The sequence below is a fragment of the Sphaerodactylus townsendi genome, linkage group LG15 (assembly GCF_021028975.2).
Source record: "Sphaerodactylus townsendi isolate TG3544 linkage group LG15, MPM_Stown_v2.3, whole genome shotgun sequence".
NCBI lineage: Eukaryota > Metazoa > Chordata > Lepidosauria > Squamata > Sphaerodactylidae > Sphaerodactylus > Sphaerodactylus townsendi.
The window spans coordinates 31381370-31402908 of NC_059439.1; the positions used below are offsets into that span (position 1 = coordinate 31381370).

The following is a 21539-nucleotide window of genomic DNA, read 5'->3' on the forward strand; positions in this document are numbered from 1 at the left end:
AAACCTGTTTGTTGATTTAAAAAAATCACTGCCAATCAATTAGGTAACACGTTTTTTAGAAATGTACTTTATTACAAAATAAAAGAGTGGAAGGGGTGGCTCTTCTCCAACGGTGTCTACTGCAACCATCTAACATAACAGTAAAAACAGTGCAGCTTTTTCTTCAAAGCGATTATTTTAGTCACAGGCAAATCTATGTACATTTAGTAAATGACTGTAGCAATCAAAATTCACATTAGATTAATTCTAAAGCAGTAATTTCACAGTAGGCTAATTCAGTGGTGGGATCCAAAAATTTTAGTAACAGGTTCCCATGGTGGTGGGATTCAAACTGTGATGTAGTGCCAATGGGGCTGGGCGGGGCGCGACGGGGGCATGTCCTGGCATTCCTGGGCAGAGCTGTGGCAAAGACGCAGCCACTGCGCCGGTCCTTGGGCGGGAAACGAATGAACGCAGGCGCAGGCTGCCACGCATGCCGGTGCACCTCCTGCTAGACTGCTTCAAGTTCTGCGCGCTACTGCTGAGAAGAGGGTTGTAACTAAGGCAAAAATCATGTGGCAAAATCACCAATTAGTATCCCCCTCTCAGCACACACAAATAATTAGTAACCTACTCTCGGGAACCTGTGAGAACCTGCTGGATCCCACCTCTGGGCTAATCCTAAGGCAACAGTTTTCAAAGTGTGTCAAGTGATACCCACTTACCCTGTCTTTAGACCCGAGGTTTCTCTGAGGCCCCTTCTGCACATGCAGAATAGCGCACTTTCAATCCGCTTTCAATGCCCTCTGCAGCTGGATTTTACTGTGCGGAATAGCAAAACCCACTTGAAAGTGGATTGAAAGTGCATTATTCTGCACATGCAGAAGGGGCCTGAATGTCTGGGGAGGCAGTGGTTCTCAGACTGTGGGTTGTGACTACCTTGCAGGTAGGTTGTGAGACCCGGAGGCAGGAGAACAGGATGAGCTGGGAGAGGAATGCTCGATGACCATTCGGGGTTCCCTCTGCATCGTATGTGAAATGGCCATGAAATACATCCCTTTACTCAGTAATTCTATATATTTTATAAATACAAAACATAAGGGAAAGTTTGTTTGCTTTCAATTGATGTGAGTTTCAATGTATTGTCGAAGGCTTTCATGGCCGGATTCAACTGGTCGTGGTGGGTTTTCCGGGCTGTGTGGCCGTGGTCTGGTAGAACGTTTTGCCTGCACCTGTGGCTGGCATCTTCACAGGTGTATCACAGAGGGAAGTCTAGACACAGTGTGTAGCAGACTGTGAAACACCTCTGTGAAACACCCGGAAAACCTACAACAACCAGATGTGAGTTTCCTTCATTTTTATGCAGGGGAGGGGGAAACAAGTGAATGTTACCATTGTTTTTTTAGGGTGTGCAGGACAGTGAGTCCATCCTAATTAGTACAGGAAGTCCATTCCATGTGAGGACCCTTCCCCACGGTTTTCTGGTTGTTCACTGCAGCCGCCGATGGCTAATTCCCCCCACTTTCCCTCTCCTGGTCCTTTTAGTGGCCGAACAAGGTTTTCTTTTTTTAAACCGGGTCATGTTTAAAGTTTTGGTATTGACCTTCAAAGCCATTCGCAGCCTTGGCCCTGCTTACTTGAGGGACCGTCTCTCCCTATATCGCCCTTCTAGGCCCCTCCGCTCATCGGAGGCGGACCTACTGGTGATCCCTGGCCCCAAGGCGATCCAGCTGGCCTCTACAAGGGCCAGGGCCTTTATGGCTCTGGCCCCTACCTGGTGGAACAGGCTTCCAGGTGAGATCAGGGCCCTGCGGGACTTACAAAGTTTCCGCAGGGCCTGTAAAACGAACCTGTTCCGCCAGGCATTTGGCCAGCCGGGATGATGACAACTCCGCCATAAGAACAGCTGGCCTCCCGTGGGTATATAAAAGGGGGAGGGAGGGGCTGAAGCCATCGAGAGTTTTGTTATTTTACGTATTTATAACTTATATACAATGTTTTAAGCTGTTTTTACTTGATGGACACTGCCCTGAGCCTTTGGGGAGGGCGGTATACAAATATAATAAATAAATAATAAATAAATAAATAAGTGATTGACATATCAGTATGCTGCTACTGCCTGACCAAAAGTTAGCATTTCCCTTGTGCAGAAAATTAAAGGAGTGAACATTTCTCCTGGCTTGAAATTCTTTGGACAGTCCATCCATGGAAAAACAGACCTCAGTCAAGACGGACTCACGGACATTACTGTGGGAGCGCTGGGGAAGGCTGTGGTGCTCCGGTGAGTGACGGGGAACCCACGTTCTTGAGAGCTTGTAATGAGGTCATAGCAATGGGCTGCAATTTAGGAAGGATATTGACAAGCTGGAACGTGTCCAGAGGAGCGCAACCAAAACGGTCTGGAATCCATGCCCTAAGAGGAGAGACTTAGGGAGCTGGGCATGTTTAGTCTGGAGAAGTGAAGGTCAAGGGGGGACACGATAGCCATGTTTAAATATTTGAAGGGATGCCATGTCGAAGAGGGACCAAGCTTGTTTTCTGCTGCCTCAGAGACTAGGGCACTAATCTAGTTCACCAGATAAGCCTCCGCAGCTCAAGGGGCAGACTCAAAAGCAGTTCCCCAGATTAGAGTGCACCTGCTCTTAACCACTGGAAATGGGAGCTTTGCAAGAGACTGCAACAGGTAATAACGCCGTGGTGGCAAACCTTTGGCACTCCAGATGTTATGGACTACAATTCCCATCAGCCCCTTCCAGCATGGCCAATTGGCCATGCTGGCAGGGGCTGATAAGTGGAATCAGAGTCCATAACATCTTGGAGTGCCAAAGGATTCGCTACCAATACTAGAGTAACGGTTCTCCCGCAGGCTTTGGCAGCTCCAGGCCCGTTGTCACGGTGGCTGCAGTTCTGCAGTTCCAGCCCGAGGAAATTGCAAGGAAAGAAGTGGAGTGTCTGGGGAACGCCAGTTCCTGGAAGGCGATGGAGATCAACCTTAAGATCTGTTTCAATGTCAGTCTAGACACTGACCACTACCGAGGTAAGGAATACCAGAGGGTCAGGAAGAGCTGATCTGAATCCCAGCAATGAATTCAGCTTCTGGGGCTGTATGTACATGGGGCAGCGGCAGCTTCAGAATGGGAGGAACGTCATCAAGAAGAAGAAGAGTTGGATTTATATCCCCCCTTTCTCTCCTGTGTAAGGAGATTCAAAGGGGCTTACAAACTCCTTTCCCTTCCCCCCCACAACAAACACCCTGTAAAGTAGGTTGGGCTTTCGAGAGAGTCTCGAAGAACTGTGGACTCCTCAGCCCTAAGGTCACCCAGCTGGCATGTGTTGGAATGCACAAGCTAATCTAGTTCACCAGATAAGCCCACACAGCTCAAGCGGCACAGCCGGGAATCAAACCCGGTTCTCCAGATTAGAGTACACTTGCTCTTAACCACTACGCCAGACCTGGCATTATAATGTCGCATTACGCTGGCCACATCCGGCCCGGCCTGGATGACCCTCCTGACTGGCCCCCCCAGTCGCATGGGGAGCTTAGGGCATGCTTAGAAAGCTCCGCTTGAGAAGCCGGGTTGCCTTTGGCTTGCCTGCTTCTCGGGCGGGGCTTTCTAAAAGCTCCTCCTCGCTTCTGCCTTTTGGGCCCGACCCCTCCACAATATTTTCTCTGTTTCTTTGCAAGCGGCCCCATGGAAAAAAAAAATAATTGCCTAATCACTCTCGCACTAACGCAGTACGCTGGGTCTCTAAAGCACTTTTTGTCCCAGCACTGCTTTGCAAGAAACATAAGAATCTGAGCCTGCTGCGGATCAGACTCAGAGTCCATCGGAAGTCCAGCTCTTGCTGGCTACTCGCAGAGGTACTCCACCAGGTGCCTTTGGGAGCTCACATGCAGGAGGTGGAAAGCAGTGGCCTTCGCTGCTGCTGCTGCTCCCCATCACCGTCTGGTCTGCCTAAGGCATTTCTTGCAACTTGCTCATATCAAAGAGGATCAAGATTGGTAGCCATAAATCGACTTCTCCTGCATAAATCTGCTCATAACCTATCCTCAAGATAAGAACCAGATGTTGCTGCTGCTGCTGCTGCTGCTGCTGCTGCTGCTGCTGCTGCTTCTTCTTCTTCTTCTTCTTCTTCTTCTCTTCTCTTCTTCTCTCTTCTTCTCTCTTCTCTCTTCTCTCTTCTCTTCTCTCTCTCTTCTTCTTCTTCTTCTTCAGCCTTCTTCTTCTCTTTCTTCTTCTCTTCTTCTTCTTCTTCTTCTTCTCTTCCAGGGGAATCCCTCTGCTAACCTTTTCCTTTCTACTCTGAGAGATTGGACCGACAATCGGACGGCTAGAAACTAAGGAGTGTTCAAGAGTGGCAAGAAAGTCTTGGAGGGGGCCAAGATCATATCTGTGGGATTAAACTGCATCGAAGAGAAGATTCACATCCCAGTAAGCAGAGAGGTTTCACTCCAGGGTGTGATACGGCAGCTTGTATATATGTGCATCTCTTACATGACCCACTGCCTCTCCTGAGATGGAGCTGTGCATGCCCAGATCTCTCTGTCGGCAAAGAGGGATTTATATCTCTCAGGGCGGTGTGCCATTGTCTAGCAACCCTCTCCGTTGCCTTTCAGAACTGCATCGAGGATCACATCTCAAATATCCAAGTCTTTGTGAATTTTTCCCTCAACGATGACCCTAATAACGGGGATCTCAACCTGGTTCTGAACCCACTAAACTGCTCAACTACGAAGGAGGTAAGTGTCAAGCGGGACACCTTGACATCAAACGGGGTCCCGGTTTCTGTCACGCTAATGGGGTTTCTCTACTTTCGGTTTCCTGCTGTCTTTGTGCTATGCGACCTGTAACAATGTAGATTGTGCCCAAGCGCCACTTGGACTGATAGCCCTTCCTTTGGAGCAGCAGTGGCGCAGTGGTTAAGAGCAGGCATACTCTAATCTGGAGGAACCGGGTTTGATTCCCCGCTCTGCCGCTTGAGCTGTGGAGGCTTATCTGGGGAATTCAGATTAGCCTGTGCACTCCAACACACGCCAAAGGGTGACCTTGGGCAGAGTCACAGCTTCCTGGAGCTCTCAGCCTCTCACCTACCTCCTGCCAGGGATGTTTGTTGTGTGGGGGTGAAGGGAAAGGAGATTGTCAGCCCCTTTGAGTCTCCTACAGGAGAGAAAGGGGTGATATAAATCCAACTCCTTCTTCTTCTTTGGCCTTGAGAACTAATGGCTCCCACATCCCTGCTCTGTATTGCTTTTGTTTTGATATTTCCAGGGGGATGGAGGGAAGGGGGGCACTCGACCGGGGCCAGGGCCTTTACGGCTCTGGCCCCTGCCTGGTGGGAAGCAGCTCTCCATCTGTCTACCTGTCTGGGCCTCTTGAGGACCTTGGTGAGATTCCACAGAGACCTGTAAGACTGAGCTGTTCCATCGGCCTTTGGTGAGATCCCGCTGCAAGATCTACCGGCCCCCCCACTGAGGCTGCCAGTTTTCCATCTCCTGGCAGGGGCCTTGATTCCATCTTGGGCCCTGCCTCTCCCTCCCAGCCTTTTTTTTTTTGATCGGGCTCCTGTCCTTAAATCTTTGGCTTGCTCTTTTTTAACTCTCTTTGTTATTTTCTTAAATTTTAAGAAACTGCTGCTGTGGAAATTTGTTTTTAATGTGAAGTTAGTTTTAGTTAAGTGTATTTTTTTATGTGCTGTTATTGGAACAGCTGTATTGTGAGCCGCCTCGAGCCCTTTGGAGGTGAGGCGGCCTATAAATCTAATAAATAAATAATAATAATAATAATTGGTGGGCATAAAAGGGGTGCTTGGAAAGCCAGTCTTTAGATCTGGCTTCTTCTGCCCGTCTGTCAATAAAAGCTTTTGATTTAAATCACTGAGTCCGATATTGGTAACAGATCCAGGTCTTGGGGTCCTGGGAAACAAAATGGATCTAGCAGAGCAGAAAAGATTGAGGGTCTTGATCCTTGAATTAGTACAAAGAATTGAATGGCTCTGGGCAGAGGAATATAATGGGATGGCGCACAGGCAGAAATATGAACTAAGTTGACTCTGAAACTTCCTATGTTGAAAAATGCATGATAGTAGTATGTATCTTTCCAGTGGGAAAAATATTATTTGCATTGATATTGCATTGTGGGAAACAGGGTTTTCTGGAGGGGGATGGATGGTCTAGAGAGCAAAAGATTTCTGGTTACCAGTGGAGTTTCCTCGATCAAGCTTTCAGCAAGGTATTGACCCTTTAAGGCCCTCACAGCCGCATGGGGCTCCTCATACTCCGCGGGACCGCATCAAGACCCTTATGTCCTCGTGATAGACTCACTACTGCTCGCAGTGGCAGAACTGCTGGAAACCCCTAGCCCTCTGCGACGACATGCGGTTGAGCCTCGCACCCGCCAGGGCCTTTACGGGCTCTGGCCCCTGCCTGAACAGTGGAACGCCTCCTCCACTCTGTCTGTTCACCCTCGCGGGACCTTGGTGAGTTCCGCAGGGCCTGTAAGACGGAGCTGTTCCACCGGGCCTCTTGAGTGAGGCCGGCCTTGCAGATCTACCGGCCCACTGAGGCTGCCAGTTTTCCATCTTGGCAGGGTCTTGATTCCATCTTGGGCCCTGCCTTTCCCTCCTGGCAGCCTTTTGGATCAGTACGCCTGTCTTTAAATTTTGCTTGCTCTAACTTCTTTGTTATTTAAATTTTAAGAAATTGCTGCTGTGGACATTTGTTTTAATGTGAAAGTTTAGTTTTTAGTTATGTATTTTATGTGCTGTGTATTGCTGGAACAGCTGTAGACAGAGTCACTCGAGCCAGCTTTTGGGGTGAGGTATGCCTATAAATCTAATAAATAACAACAACAACAACAACCATCATCATCATCATCATCATCATCATCATCATCATCTAGATGTCTAGCATGGAGAGGTTATTCACATTCACTATGTTTAGGCTTAAGAGCCCAAAAGCTGTACATGCAAGAAAATGTTTAAGAATTAACAGCAGCAGCAAAGACAAATTTTACCACATCAGCCATGCATGCTATATAAAAGCCCCCAGAAACAATCTTAACGTATGAGGAACAGAAGTGGCTGAATATTTTAGCAGCCATTTTGTGAGGAATTTCATGGAGAGGTAATATGTGGGACAGAAATAGTACATTCACTATCTCGATACTCTTGATGTATATCAGATCCCTTTTAAGAACAACTGTGGGGAAGATGACGTGTGTGATGCCAACCTGAGACTCCATTTTGATTCTTCAGGGTAAGTAAAGCCCCTCAGCAGACAATCATTGCTTTATATAGTGCGATTCAATGTGCTTCACGATTGTGATGTCAGTAAACTTTATAACAAGATAATAGCTGTATGTTCCATTATTATCCCCATATTGTGGGCGGGGCTGCGGCTTGGAGAACATAGGCTTCCCTAAGGACTTATTTACTCTACTAAACTAAGAAGATGAAGAGGACGGGGAGGAGGAATAGTTGTTGTTTGGATTTTAGATTTATATCCCCCCTTTCTCTCCTGTAAGGAGACTCAAAGGGGCTTACAAACTCCTTTCCCTTCACCCCCCACAGAGGTAGGTGGGGCTGAGAGAGCTCTGGAGAGCTGTGACTAGCCCAGGGTCACCCAGATTCAGGGCCAGCAGCTACAGGGGCTGGCGATGGCTGGGGCGCCTCCCCCTTGCAGCGACCCGGGAGAACGCCAGACAGCCATGGCCCGGGGCTATGGGACCACCGATGTCCCTCCAGCAGATACGCCACTGTACTAGAGTAACCATTGTGGCTTCCTTCAAAGTATCCCGGGAACTATAGTTCTGCGTGAGTGCTGAGAATTACTATTAAAGCAAAGTTTTGAACAGCTGTGCTCCAAGACTACTCAGCACCTCCATCGTGAGATCGTCATCTCTCTGATGTTTTAAAAAAAACTGCAACCCGAATGAGGAATTGAGGGTGGCTCCTCCTCTTTGCACAGGTCTGAGAAGCTGCTTCTGTCTTCTGCCTTTGTGCTAAAGGTGGCCTTGGAACTGGAGAACCGCCGAGAGGATGCTTATCATGCCGTCCTCCACTTGCTCCACGTCCCCGGCCTCTCCTTCCGCAAAGGTTTTGTGGTCAAGGTACGTGTTCCACCTGTAAAAGGTCAAGTCTTCACCACAACGTACAACCTTTCCCTCCTCCACATGTCGTGATCTTTCCAGTTTGGGTGGTGCAGATAAAAGAAGAGCAGGTTTACAATCTGGGTTTTAAAATCTGAGGGCCGCCCCAGTATGGCCAGCCGCCCCCACCACAACCAAACAATGTTTTTTGGCACTTTCCAAAGGGGAAGAAAGAGGGGTGTGGGGGTGATTTTCCGCCCCCCACGTGACTAAATGGCCGCAGGTCAGGAACATTTGACCGCATGTGTCCCCTGAGGCGGTACGCCCTTGCTCACGGCGCTCCTTGTTTTCTCACAGTCCAGTTCTCTGACCCTCGTGAGCTGTGGTGGGACGACTGAAAGTCAAGCACTCAAGAATCTCGCTTGCAACGTCAGCCACCCTATCTTTAGAGAGCACACGATTGTGAGTATGCAATAATGCCAGTACAGCAGCAGTGATATCCTGTGCCGTGCTTATCTAAAGCTAAAGATAAGCCCTGAGATGGTTGCCTCAGTAGAAAGCATCTTCCTATTTCGTATTCATTTTTTGTGCTGGTATCCCCTGGAGAAGAGAAGAAGAGTTTGGATTTATACCCCACCTTTCTTTCCTGTAAGGAGACTCAAGGTGGTTCACAAAATCCTTTCCCTTCCTCTCCCCACAACAGACACCGTGTGAGGCAGGTGGGGCTGAGAGAGTTTGGAGAGAACTGTGACTATCCCAAGCTCACCCAGCAGGGGAGGGAGGGGTGGCATGCAAGGGAGAGGGAGGGAGGGGGCCCGGCATCTGGACATGGCCCACCCACCCTAGCAGAGGGTGGGGAGGGGGAGGGGAGGGGAGGGGAGGCATGCAATGGAAGGGGGGGAGGGGAAGGGGGCCCAGCATCTGGACAGGGCCCACCCACCCTAGCAGAGGGAGGGGTAGGGGAGGTAGTGGCATGCAAGGGAGGGGAGGGATGGCATCCCCTCCCCTCCCCTTGCATGCAGCCCCTCCCTTGTATGCTACCCCACTCCCCTCCCCTTGCATGCCCCTCCCTTGTATGCTACCCCACTCCCCTCCCTTGCATGCCACCCCTCCCTTCCTCCCCTCCCTCACTCCCCTCCCCTTGCATGCCCCTCCCTTGTATGCTACCCCACTCCCCTCCCTTGCATGCCACCCCTCCCTCCCTTCCTCCCCTCCCTCCCTCCCCTCCCCTTGCATGCCCCTCCCTTGTATGCTACCCCACTCCCCTCCCTTGCATGCCACCCCTCCCTCCCTTCCTCCCCTCCCTCACTCCCCTCCCCTTGCATGCCCTCCCTTGTATGCTACCCTTACCTCCCTGCATGCCACCTCCCTCCCCCCCCTCCCTCCCCCTTCCTCCCTCCCCTCCCCACTCTCCCCATGCCCCTCCTTTGTATGCCACCCCACTCCCTCCTTTGTAGATGCCACCTCCCTCCCTTCCTCCTCCCTCACCTCCCTTTGCATGCCTCCTCTTGTATGCCACCATTCCCTCCCTTGCATGCCACCCCTCCCTTCCTCCCCTCCCTCACTCCCCTCCCCTTACATGCCCCTCCCTTGCATGCCACCCCTACCCCTCTCCCCACTAAGAGACACCACTGCATAAAAATGGCTACCATTGTCATTGCAATGTCACATCCCCTGATGTGCATCTCTCCGCTGTTTAAAGTTGTGGGTTTCCAAGGAAGAGGTCAGCACTCTGGAGAAAGGAAGAGAGAAGTGTTGGCAGGCGCCGTGCATTTTCTCATTTTTGGCTTCTCCTCCCCCATTTCAGGCTTTGATTGAGCTCTGGTTTGATGTTCTTCAAAACAGCTCTTGGGGAGACAATGTCGACATGGAGGCACACGTCAGCAGGTAAGCTTATGCTGACTAGTTGCTTTTGGGGGGTTTGTAGTGAACATGCGGTGTAGTGAAATGTTGGCATGAGGAATTGGGTGGCAGTGGCCTCCGCTGGGCCGAGGAGTGCCCTGTGGCAGCTCTTTTGGGTCACTCCTTCAGCCGGTTGAGCCTCCGCCGGCTGAAGGAGCAACCTGGCGGGGCCTGGCCCGGCTGAGGGGGGAAGGGGAAGGGGTGTGGGGGGCAATTTTCTGCACCCCACGTCGCCGAACAGGTGTCCCCACCCTTTCCCGTGGTAGCTACACCATTGTTGAGGATTAAGGATTTAAAAGAGGGGAGAAAAGTGGAATGACAGAGAATGGGGGGGGAGAGAGACCATTCATCAGTATGTACTTTATCTAGATACAGGACTACTCTTTCCTGCCAGCATGGCCAATTGGCCATGCTGGCAGGGGCTGATGGGAATTGTAGTCCATAACATCTGGAGTGCCAAAGGTTCGCCACCACGGAACTAGGTCGTTTAGAACAGCATAGCAAAAAGCACAGAGATGGGAATGTAAGGATTTTTCTTATAATCCTAAAATTTATTTAAGATGTCTAGGATGCTGGTGCCTGACCTGGGTGGCCCAGGTTATATCCTGTTCAGAATAAAGATACCAGGAGATTGAGGAATTCGTCCGTCATTTCCTGGACCGCCTTTGTTCTAGAATGCTCCGCTTTCTAGCATTCTAGAACAACGACGGTCCAAGAAATGTCGGATGAATGCACAAATCTCCTGTCCTCTTTATGTTGAACAGGATATAGTCCGATCTCATCAGATTTCAGAAGCTAAGGAAGGTCAGCCCTGTTTAGTATTTAGATTGGAGACCACCAAGGAAGTTCAGGTTCGCTATGCAGAGGCCGGCCATGGGGAACCACCTCTGTTGGTCTCTTGCCTCGAAAACCCTACAGGATTGCCATGAGTCAGTTGCGACTTGATGACGCTGTCCACCATTAGGATACTTGAGTGGAATTTCTTGCAAAGACTTGATTTCTTGGCAATGGCATAGTGCCAAAAAGGCGGTATGTGTGTGTGTGCACACAATGCACCTGGTGTGCAGTGTGGTGGGGGCATTCTGGGGTGTGGTGTGTTGGGAGGGCATGCCCCAGGTGCAGTTCCCCCTAACTCTGGCCCTGATCCTTGGCTACCCAGGCCCCCAAGACAGGCCGTGTCTTTAATCATTTGTTCTATGTCTGTTTGACTGTGTCCCTTGCAGTGATAATGAGAAGAATGACACTCTTCCCGACAACAGGGACACTCTGAGGATTCCTGTCCAGTACCCCATCAACATCATTGTCAAGGGGTAAGAGAACCGGTGCCTTGGTACCCCCCAATCTCCCTTTCCATCACGGCCCTCCAGATGTTATGGACTACAGTTCCCATCATCCCCTGCCAGCATGGGATGATGGGAACTGTAGTTTATAACATCTGGAGGGGTGTGAGTTTGATACCTGTGCTCTAGAGCTAGGGTAAGTTCTTGACCAGGGCTGTTTTCTGTACAATTCCATGTAAGTGCCACACAAGTGTGGGATCTGGGAACAGTGCAGAATTCATCACGCTGCACATCTTGGACTGAACCCAAGGTCCCCTAGATGGTTTCATGTGGAGGAGCGGAAAAACAAATCCAGTTCACCAGATAAGAGTACACCACTCATGTGGAGGAGTGGGGAATCAAACCCGGTTCTCCAGATTGAAGTGTACCATTCTGAACCACTACACCACGCTGGGTTTGTTACCAGGAAAGTTGAATGCAAAGCGGGGATGGGTGTTAAGGCCTAGAGTGGTCTAGCGCCTCTGTGGTCTGGAGGACTGGAGAAAGTTGACATCCACTTCCTCCATTCCAGAATTACAGCCACTGAAGTCTCATATGGTACTTGCAAGGAAGAAAAAGTTTTCCCTCAGTAACAAGTTTAGACTTATTTCCCACTTTTTCCCTAGTTAGTGCTGTGAGTGGTTAAGGGTTCGATGGTGACAGAGACTACAATGGAGTTGTCTGAAAATCTTGAGGAGCGCACTGTTCTATTCATCGTCACAAAAAGACTTGCCCTACCACAATCAAAGTCTTTCCCGTCTCACCTCCATCTCTGTTCTTTTTCTAACGCAGCTTAGAGACGTCCGTTCAATACATTAACTTCAGTTCCGCCCAGCAAGAAAACAAGACCGTGACGCACTTTTATGAAGTGAGTGAGAGCCTGCGAGATCATGCAAGAATTAGAGGTTTATAACGTTCAGGATCTGAAATAATCAGGGACAACCTTGGTTCTGTCTTACCTCTTGTACACTTTTCTTGCTTGTCTACTTCTAATCATTTACGACTTGTAAAGTCCAGTTCTTCCTCTGTATGCTGGGGCTGGTTAGCCTTCATTACTTTTCTGTAGACTCAATGGACTTAACTGGAGAACTGGTAGGGCAAATGGTTGGTGGGGACAGGTGTCTATGAATACAAAGGGACTGTGTATTGTTAGAAAAGAGATCAAATGCTTTACTGGCTCTGCCTAACATCTATGTTCTGTTTCTTGCACGGAAGCCAGTTAGATAGGTATCCCCAGAAGCTTAGAAACAAGTTCAATTTTTAGGGAGAAACATCAAATTTTGCATACAGATCCAAATCGCAAGTTACACTTACAATGCAGATCTTTAGTAACTAAACAATCAACGAGTTGGGTGTATTTCCTAATCTGCAGCAGAAATAGATTCATGTTCTGCTTGTTAATATATAGTGGAGGTTGCTTTGTTTTTGTTGGTGATGTTGGCAGTGGTGGGATCCAAAAATTTTAGTAACAGGTTCCCTCGCCAGCCCCCCCTCAGCAAAGGGGGGAGAGGCATACCTAGGCAAACCTGAGCCCTGGGCAAAACCTGAGTTGGATGCCCCCCCCTCATGGGCAGCCACCCCACCACGACCCCCCCAAATTTTTTTTGCACCAGGTCATTTCTAAATCATCATCACATCATAGAAAATGCCCCAACTCACAAATCTGAACACAGCAATAGTGAAACACACAGGTTCTTTGATAGAGACTGGTGAGATAAAAGGCACGAAAGGCTGAGAATCAGTGAATTGCAGTACCTGAAAGGGATTAACCCAGTTCAGGGAGCGACATTATTAGTCGCAATTGCTATATGGAACCTTCACGTTCAAAGGCAGGATGCCTCTCGGGGAGGCGAGGGCGTGAAGATGGAAAAGCGGACCCAATGAGTAACCCCCTCTCGGCACACACAAATAATTAGTAACCCACTCTCGGGAACTGGTGAGAACCTGCTGGATCCCACCTCTGGATGCTGGGCTATATTGCCCTGCACTGAACTTGTTTCAGTTTGCTCAAAGCTGACCCTAGAAAAGAAGAGTCAGTTGTGCTTGCAGCTGACCCAGGAAAAGGCAAGAGTTTCCCAGTATTAAAGCAGCCTTCTTTTAGCTCAACCCTGGCCTGCTGTTGCTTGAAGAATGACCTGTTGAATTGTCATCCGCTCAGCCTCTTGGTCCTTCTCCCACCAGGTGAAAAACATGCCCTGGGGTCCTTTCCCACCTGCTGCAGTGACCGTGTTTGTGAAGGTGCCAACTGTGTTTACTGCAGGACTGAAATGGGAGGTTGATAGTGTCCGAGCTGTAAGTATTATATGGAAGGACTTGGGTGTCAGCTGAATTCATGGGGTGGTATGTCAGCACCTCAGGGAGCCACGAACAAACAGAACAGATCCTTTTACAAACCCAAAAAACATCCTAACTTTACAGAAAAATCTGACATCTAAAAGAAAAATTAACCGGCAGGGTTACGACCCCCCAAAATAATAGAGGCAGCACCTGTAGCTTTAAAAAACAAATGTCCTTAGTAGCTGTTGCTAGGCAACTGTACAGCAATGCCAGCCTTCAAGCCTTGGTTTCTGTCAGCAAAAGCAGGGGGACCCCCCCCCCCAAAAAAATTATTTTTTATTTCACTGTTCATTGTCCTTTTGATGTATTAAAAAAAGTGCAAGGAAACTAAAGACAACGTTTTAAAAAGTGAAAGGCACAGAAACGGACAGAGCCAATTCCAGGCCTGGTATGGCCTTTAAGGAGGACTTATCAGGGCCAGACCCAGCAGCAACTACCAGGCTACTTTATACCGTGTGACCTGCACGACTAACCCAGGATTGCCTGCTTCCAACTGTTCGACAGCAGTACCTCTCCACAAGGCAGTATGTGCAGTGGTTTGAGTTTCAGACTAGGATTTGGGAGATTTCAAGTGTGAATCACCGCTCTGCTATTGGGTGACCTTGGGCCAGTTACACAATCTCAGCTTAACTTACCTCACAGGGAACGGAGAATAGTGACAGCTGTTTTGAGTCCCTATTAAGGAGAAAGGCAGGGTTCAAATGAAATAATAGATATAGCTCAGGGGTCTGCAACCTGCGGCTCTCCAGATGTTCATGGACTAAAAATCCCATCAGCCCCTGCCAATTGGCCATGTTGGCAGGGGCTGATGGTAATTGTAGTCCACGAACATCTGGAGAGCTGCAGGTTGCAGACCCTTGATATAGCTGAAGACGTGGGGGCAGATGAAAGGTAAGCTGGCAGGTGAGTGGAACAGTGAGAAGAAAGCAGGAGAAGGGGATTTGATGCTTTCGGGGAAAGGAAAGAAGAAATAGTAAGGGAGAAGATGCCCCCCACAGTTCCTTGTGGGTCCCCCATTTCTGATACCCAATTTACTTGCGGCCAAATGAATGATTTCCCTCTTCCTAGGAACCCTCTGTGATTTGCAGACTTGTTCAAATGGACAACAGCAGTGGGAAGACAAATTCCGTCAAGGACCATCCTCAGCTAATTGAGGTAGATTATTTCAGTATGATTGTGGCTACTGTGACGAGGGGAGTAAAAAATGTACCGCACCCAAGGGATGCTTCTATAATTAAACAAGGAGAAATTGTGGCCTCGGGTCAGGGCCGGTTGGTGGGGGCGGAAGTGGGGCGGCCTCTACCATTTCCTTTCCTCACCACTTCTCAAATCTTCTAGCCAGGAACTGGAGAAGCCGACAACCATTTCCTGTTCTTGCTAGTAAACTGAGAATGTCCGACAGGGTTTCTCCAGACTGTGGCAGTTGGTTGAAAGATGCGGTGGGGGCGGGAAGTAGCAGTCACAGCTGTGGCCTCAGTGGGCAGATGGCCTCTGGGGGCACCCTTGATTAAGTCACCATTGAACAACCTTCCACTCTCGATTATTATTATTACTACTGGTTGATTTCACAGCTGCCCGGTCTTTAGCCGATCGTTGGCCGTTCATCACAATTCGAGCCTCACCCAGAGGCCTAGGAAGTTGTAATATATCAGAGTAGTATTCATGCAGATCCCACTGCCTTCTGAATCTGACAGATGTTAATTTTATTCATTTATTTATTTATTTAATAATAAATTTTATATACTGCCCCTCCCCCGAAGGGCTCAAAATTTTGTCAATTTGAAGATGTTTCAAGTGCTGCCCTAGTATTTTTGGGATGGCGCCCAGAGTGCCGATTGCCACTGGGACGACCTCAGCTGGTTTGTGCCATAGACGCTGAAGCTCGATTTTCAAATCGTGGTATTTAGTGCCTTTCTCATGTTCTTTTTCAATGACCCTGCTGTCACCGGGAACTACTGTGTTGATGATGGTCACTTTGTTGTCCTCAATCATGGGGATGTCTGGTGTACTATGTTTCAACACTTTGTCCAGAGGTGGGATCCAGCAGGTTCTCACCAGTTCCCGAGAGTGGGTTACTAATTATTTGTGTGTGCCGAGAGGGGGTGACTAATTGGGTCCGCTTTCCCATCTCCACGCCCTCGCCTCCCCGAGAGGCATCCTGCCTTTGAACGTGAAGGTTCCATATAACAATGGCGACTAATAATGTAACTCCCTGAACTGGGTTAATCCCTTCCAGGTACTGCAATTCATTGATTCTCAGCCTTTCATACCTTTTATCTCACCAGTCTCTATCAAAGAACCTGTGCGTTTCACCATTGCTGTGTTCAGATTTGTGAGTTGGGGCATTTTCTATCATGTGATGATGATTTCCAGATAAAATCGAGCTCTGGTCCAAAAAAAAAAATTTTGGGGGGGTCATGTGGTGGGTGGCTGCCTTGTATGGGGCATCCAACCTGTTTCGAGGTTTTGCCCAGGGCTCAGGTTTGCCTAGGTACGCCTCTGCCCCCTTTGCTGAGTGGGGGCTGGCGAGGGAACCTGTTCCTAAAATTTTTGGATCCCACCACTGACTTTGTCCATTTAGATTCGAAAGTTCCACAGGATCTTGACCTTCTCATTTTCTGTTACTTTCTGTTGAGTGGACAAATACTTATTTAGCAGAGTTAATGCAATAATGAGGCAGAGACCAGTTGCTTTACTGAAATAAAGTTTACTTACTACAGGGAAGGGAAACTTGGAAGAAAAACAATAAACATCTTTCTTACTAGCTAGTACCAACAGCCAGCTTGCTGCTTAGACTATTACATGGCTACTAAGCTATAGACTGAACTCAACTGAGCTGAGCAGACTGACTGAGCTAAGTGAACACGTGCAGAGTGCAACACAAAGAAGATATATCTAAAGCCTACGTGCAGACCTGCATGTAGCCCACCCAACCAATAGGTATCAATTACCTGGTCACTGACTTCTGACCTCACTAACTAATTAGCATGCAACAATTAACTCCTTCATTACTGGATTGTGTGACTGGCACTTGCCAAATCCCATCACTTTCTCTGGACAATGTTTCCACCAGTTCTTAGCTGTTCTTATGTTGTAGTTCTTGCACAAATTCCAGTGGATCATCTTGACCCCAGAGTTATTATTTCCATCTGATATTCCACTCTTTCTGCCAGGCAGGTTCAGAACATCTAACAACCTACATAAGTATGGTTTTAAAATAATAAATACAGTCAGTGGTGGGATCCAAAAATTTTAGTAACAGGTTCCCATGGTGGTAAGATTCAAACTGTGGCGTAGCACCAGTGGGGCTGGGCGGGGCATGACGGGGGCATGGCCAGGCATTCCGGGGGCGGGGCATTCCTGGGTGGGGCTGTGGCAAGGACGCAGCCGCTGCGCCGGTCCTTGGGCGGGAAACGAATGCACGCAGGCGCAGGCTGCCACGCACGCCGGTGCACCTCCTGCTAGACTGCTTCAAGTTCTGCGCACTACTGCTGAGAGGAGGGGCATAACGAAGGCAAAAATCACGTGGCAAAATCACCAATTAGTTATCCCCTCTCGGCACACACAAATAATTAGTAACCTACTCTCGGGAACCTGTGAGAACCTGCTGGATCCCACCTCTGAATACAGTATATAAAATTTAAAACAGTCTAAACGGTGTAAAACTATTCAAGATGGTGCATTGAGGCTGGAACAATACCTTGCTTCCTCGTTTCAGTTTGAAGTGTGGACTACCCATTCCTTAATTACATCTCTTTCCTTCCTCGCAGTGTGCTGTTGACCAATATCACACCTATCAATGTAATCTCGGGCAGATAAATTCCTCTGTGATCAGCGTTACCGGAATGGTGTATGCCAGTAGCAAAATCGAGGTAAAGATTTCTAGTAGGGTTGACAGCTCTAGCAGTGGTGGGATCCAAAAATTTTAGTAACAGGTTCCCATGGTGGTGGGATGCAAACTGTAGCGTAGCGCCAATGGGGCTGGGCGGGGCATGACGGGGGCGTGGCCGGGCATTCTGGGGGTGGGGCGTTCCTGGGCGGGGCTGTGGCAAGGACGCAGCCTTGGGCGGGAAACGAATGCACACAGGCGCAGGCTGCCATGCACGCCGGTGCACCTCCTGCTAGACTGCTTCAAGTTCTGCGCGCTACTGCCGAGAGGAGGGGCGTAACTGAGGCAAAAATCACATGGCAAAATCACCCATTAGTCACCCCTTCTCGGCAGCAGCACATTGCATGGTGGTAACCTACTCTCGGGAACCTGTGAGAACCTGCTGGATCCCACCTCTGAGCTCTAGGTTTGGAAATTCCAGGAGGTTGAGGGTTGGAACCGGGGAAGGGTGGAATTTGGGCTGGGGTGGAGGCTCATCAGGGTTTAATGCCAGCAGAGTCTGCTCCTCCTAAACCTAAGCCATTTTCTCCAGGGGAACAGAACTCTGTAGACTGGAGATCACTTGTAATCCCAGAAGATCTCTTGGTCTCATATGGAGGCTGGCAGCCCTCATCACACATTGGTGAGATGCTGGGGAGCACTTCGAATCCTTTTCCAGATGCGTTCCCAAGCACTCCCACGTTCCTTGTTGAGCGACCTTGAGGCCAGCTCGCTACAGTTCTTCTCGAACTCTCTCAGTCCCACCACCCTACCTCCCAAGGGGTCCTGTTGTGGGGAGAGGAAGGGAAAAGGAGCCAGGTTTCTAAGCCCCCTTGGAGTCTCCTGGACAGGAGAGAAAGGTGGGATATAAATCCAAACTGCTGCTTCTCCTTCCTTGTCCTGTGGAGTCCGAGGATCCAACCAAGTCAGCTTTGAAGCTCGCAATGTTTAAGTTTCAGAAAGGGGAAACATATTCAACTGATGGGGACCCTTAAATGGAAAGACATTCCAAGTCTGCAGGGCCGGTACTTTTTTATGCTCATGCTTGCGATGATTTAACATAATTTGTTGTCTGAAGGGCATTATTCACGTGCGTCTGTCCATGCTCCTATTCTGATGCTCGGCTTCTGTGGAGAACCTTTGAATGAGTTCCTTCAACCTCCTAAGCAGACACAAACATACATCGTAATTGTTGGGGCAGGATGGCGATTTTGAACTCAGAGTACCACCAGTTGGTTTCCAAGACCTTGATGTTCGTGTCCACACTGTTTTGAAACCAGCTGTTGCAACAGGGAGAGCTTAGAAGCGGGCCTCTTGGAAAGGAAGCTAGGATGTTCTGAGAATGAATTTTATTGTCCTATGTAACCTAAGGCTTCCTTTTCTTTATTCCACCAGGAATTCTCTCGAGTCCAGCTTCTTGCATTGCAGCCTCGTGGCTTACATTTGACACCAGAAGATACTCCAATCAGTATGGTAGTCAATATGCCCAGTCTCAGGTAGCAGAATAAGCTGATGCCTCTGAAATAACCCCTTTTTCCTTTACTGCCAGTGTGTTAAAGTTGTTTGTAACATTCATTCATTCATGACATATCTTATTCTACCATTCATTCAGGAGTACTTTCTGAACCAAAAGATATCTACAATGTGTGAAATAGTATCTGCCTCTATTAGCTATATACTTTAAGTCTGGTGATTATCCTTTTGTTAGCATGGCATTGCGTTTGGGATTTTCTTTTTAAAGGACATCCATTTCCCTCTGAACCAGATGTGTTTCCGCACTCCTACATTCCTGCTGGGCAGGGGTAGGGAACCTGCGGCTCTCCAGATGTTCAGGAACTACAATTCCCATCAGCCCCTACCAGGATGGCCAATTGGCCATGCTGACAGAGGCTGATGGGAATTGTAGTTCCTGAACATCTGGAGAGCCGCAGGTTCCCTACCCCTGCTGCTGGGGGACCTTGGGCTAGTCACAGTTCCTCAGAACTCTCTCAGCCCCACCTACCTCACAAGGTGTGAGGAGAGGAAAGAAAGGAGCTTGTAAGCCACCTTGAGTCTCTTTGCAGGAGAGAAAGGTGGGGTATAAATCCAAACTCCTCCTCCTCCTCCTCCTTCTTCTTCTTTTCTTCTTCTTTTCTTCTTCTTCTTCATTCTCCATAGTGCTATCTTGGATTAGATCACCTCCAATTCAAGAAAAGAGATTGTGGTTCTGAGATAAAGCATGTCTTTGTATGCAGGTCCCAGATTCTGTCTGTGGAATCTCCAATTAAAATAATTGCAATAGCAGGACATTTTTCTTTGCTGGAGACCCTGGAAAGCCATAGCTAGTCAGACCAAGATGGTGTTAAATAGACGAACCGAAGACATCATTCGGTATAAGACAGATTTGTATGTTCATCACTATGCAGAGGAAGTATGAGGAGTATTTTTGCTGATTTGATTTTTCTCCTTTTCCCTCCCTTTAGGGAAGCTATCAGGGTTTTTTTTTAATGTTGAATGTAACACTGATTAGTCAACACTGCAGATATTAAACTTTAGGATCTTGTTTTTTGTTTTAATACCATAAACCGGGCGCCTGTTTTTAACAACTTCTATTGTTTTAATCTGTATTTATTTCTCGTAACTGCTGCTTAAGTTTTTAATGGGTTTAAGTTATATTTTTGTATTGATTTGCTTGCTGTCTTAGAGAATCAGCCATATTGTGAGCAGCCTCAGAGCCCTTCCGGGGGTGAAGTGGCTTATGACATAAATAGATGGATGGATGGATGGATGGATGGATGGATGGATGGATGGACGGATGGATGGATGGATGGATGGATGGATGGATGGATGGATGGATGGATGGACGGACGGACGGACGGATAGTTGGATGCATGGATAGTTGGATGGATAGTTGGATGGATAGTTGGATAGTTGAATGGATGGATAGATAGATAGATGGATGGATAGAGAGTTGGATAGTTGGATAGATAGATGGACGGACGGATGGATGGATGGACGGACGGACGGACGGACGGACGGACGGACGGACGCACAGGCGAGGCTGCCATGCACTGCGCACCTCCTGCCAGGACTGTTTCTGCTCTGCTACACTGCCGAAGAGGTGAGCGTGAATCGAGGCAAAAATCACATGGCAAAATCACCCATTAGTCACCCCTTCTCGGCACGCACACATAATTAGTAACCTACTCTCGGGAACCTGTGAGAACCTGCTGGATCCCACCTCTGAGCTCTAGGTTTGGAAATTCCAGGAGGTTGAGGGTTGGAACCGGGGAAGGGTGGAATTTGGGCTGGGGTGGAGGCTCATCAGGGTTTAATGCCATAGAGTCTGCCCTCCAAACCTGCCATTTTCTCCAGGGGAACAGAACTCTGTAGACTGGAGATCACTTGTAATTCCAGAAGATCTCTTGGTCTCATATGGAGGCTGGCAGCCTCATCACACAGAGATGCTGGGAGCACTGAATCCTTTCCAGATGTGTTCCCGCACTCCCACGTTCCTGTTGAGCGACCTTGGGCCAGTCACAGTTCTTCGGAACTCTCTCAGTCCCACCTACCTCCCAAGGGGTCTGTTGTGGGGAGAGGAAGGGAAAGGAGCTTGTAAGCCCCCTTGAGTCTCCTGACAGGAGAGAAAGGTGGGATATAAATCCAAACTCTTCTTCCTCTTCCTTGTCCTGTGAGTCCCGGATCCAACTGCTTTGAAGCTGCAATGTTTAAGCCAGAAAGGGGAACATATTCAACATGGGGGACCCCAATGGAAAGACATTCCAAGTCTGCAGGGCCGGTACTTTTTTATGCTCATGCTTGCGATGATTTAACATAATTTGTTGTCTGAAGGGCATTATTCACGTGCGTCTGTCCATGCTCCTATTCTGATGCTCAGCTTCTGTGGAGAACCTTTGAATGAGTTCCTTCAACCTCCTAAGCAGACACAAACATACATCGTAATTGTTGGGGCAGGATGGCGATTTTGAACTCAGAGTACCACCAGTTGGTTTCCAAGACCTTGATGTTCGTGTCCACACTGTTTTGAAACCAGCTGTTGCAACAGGG

At 48.6% G+C, this 21539-nt stretch overlaps 1 protein-coding gene across 1 annotated transcript in view; it reads left to right on the top strand.

The window, feature by feature from the left end:
* The window catches only part of LOC125444311 (integrin alpha-L-like), a 49047-nt gene that overhangs the window by 22242 nt on the left and 5266 nt on the right, over window positions 1-21539 (top strand). The window contains 13 exon segments of the mRNA XM_048516739.1: window positions 2130-2260; window positions 2856-3010; window positions 4291-4412; window positions 4598-4720; window positions 7161-7234; window positions 7946-8087; window positions 8424-8528; window positions 9874-9953; window positions 11192-11278; window positions 12080-12155; window positions 13469-13579; window positions 14693-14779; window positions 17395-17496. Of these exon segments, the coding sequence (XP_048372696.1) occupies window positions 2130-2260; window positions 2856-3010; window positions 4291-4412; window positions 4598-4720; window positions 7161-7234; window positions 7946-8087; window positions 8424-8528; window positions 9874-9953; window positions 11192-11278; window positions 12080-12155; window positions 13469-13579; window positions 14693-14779; window positions 17395-17496 (1395 nt within the window).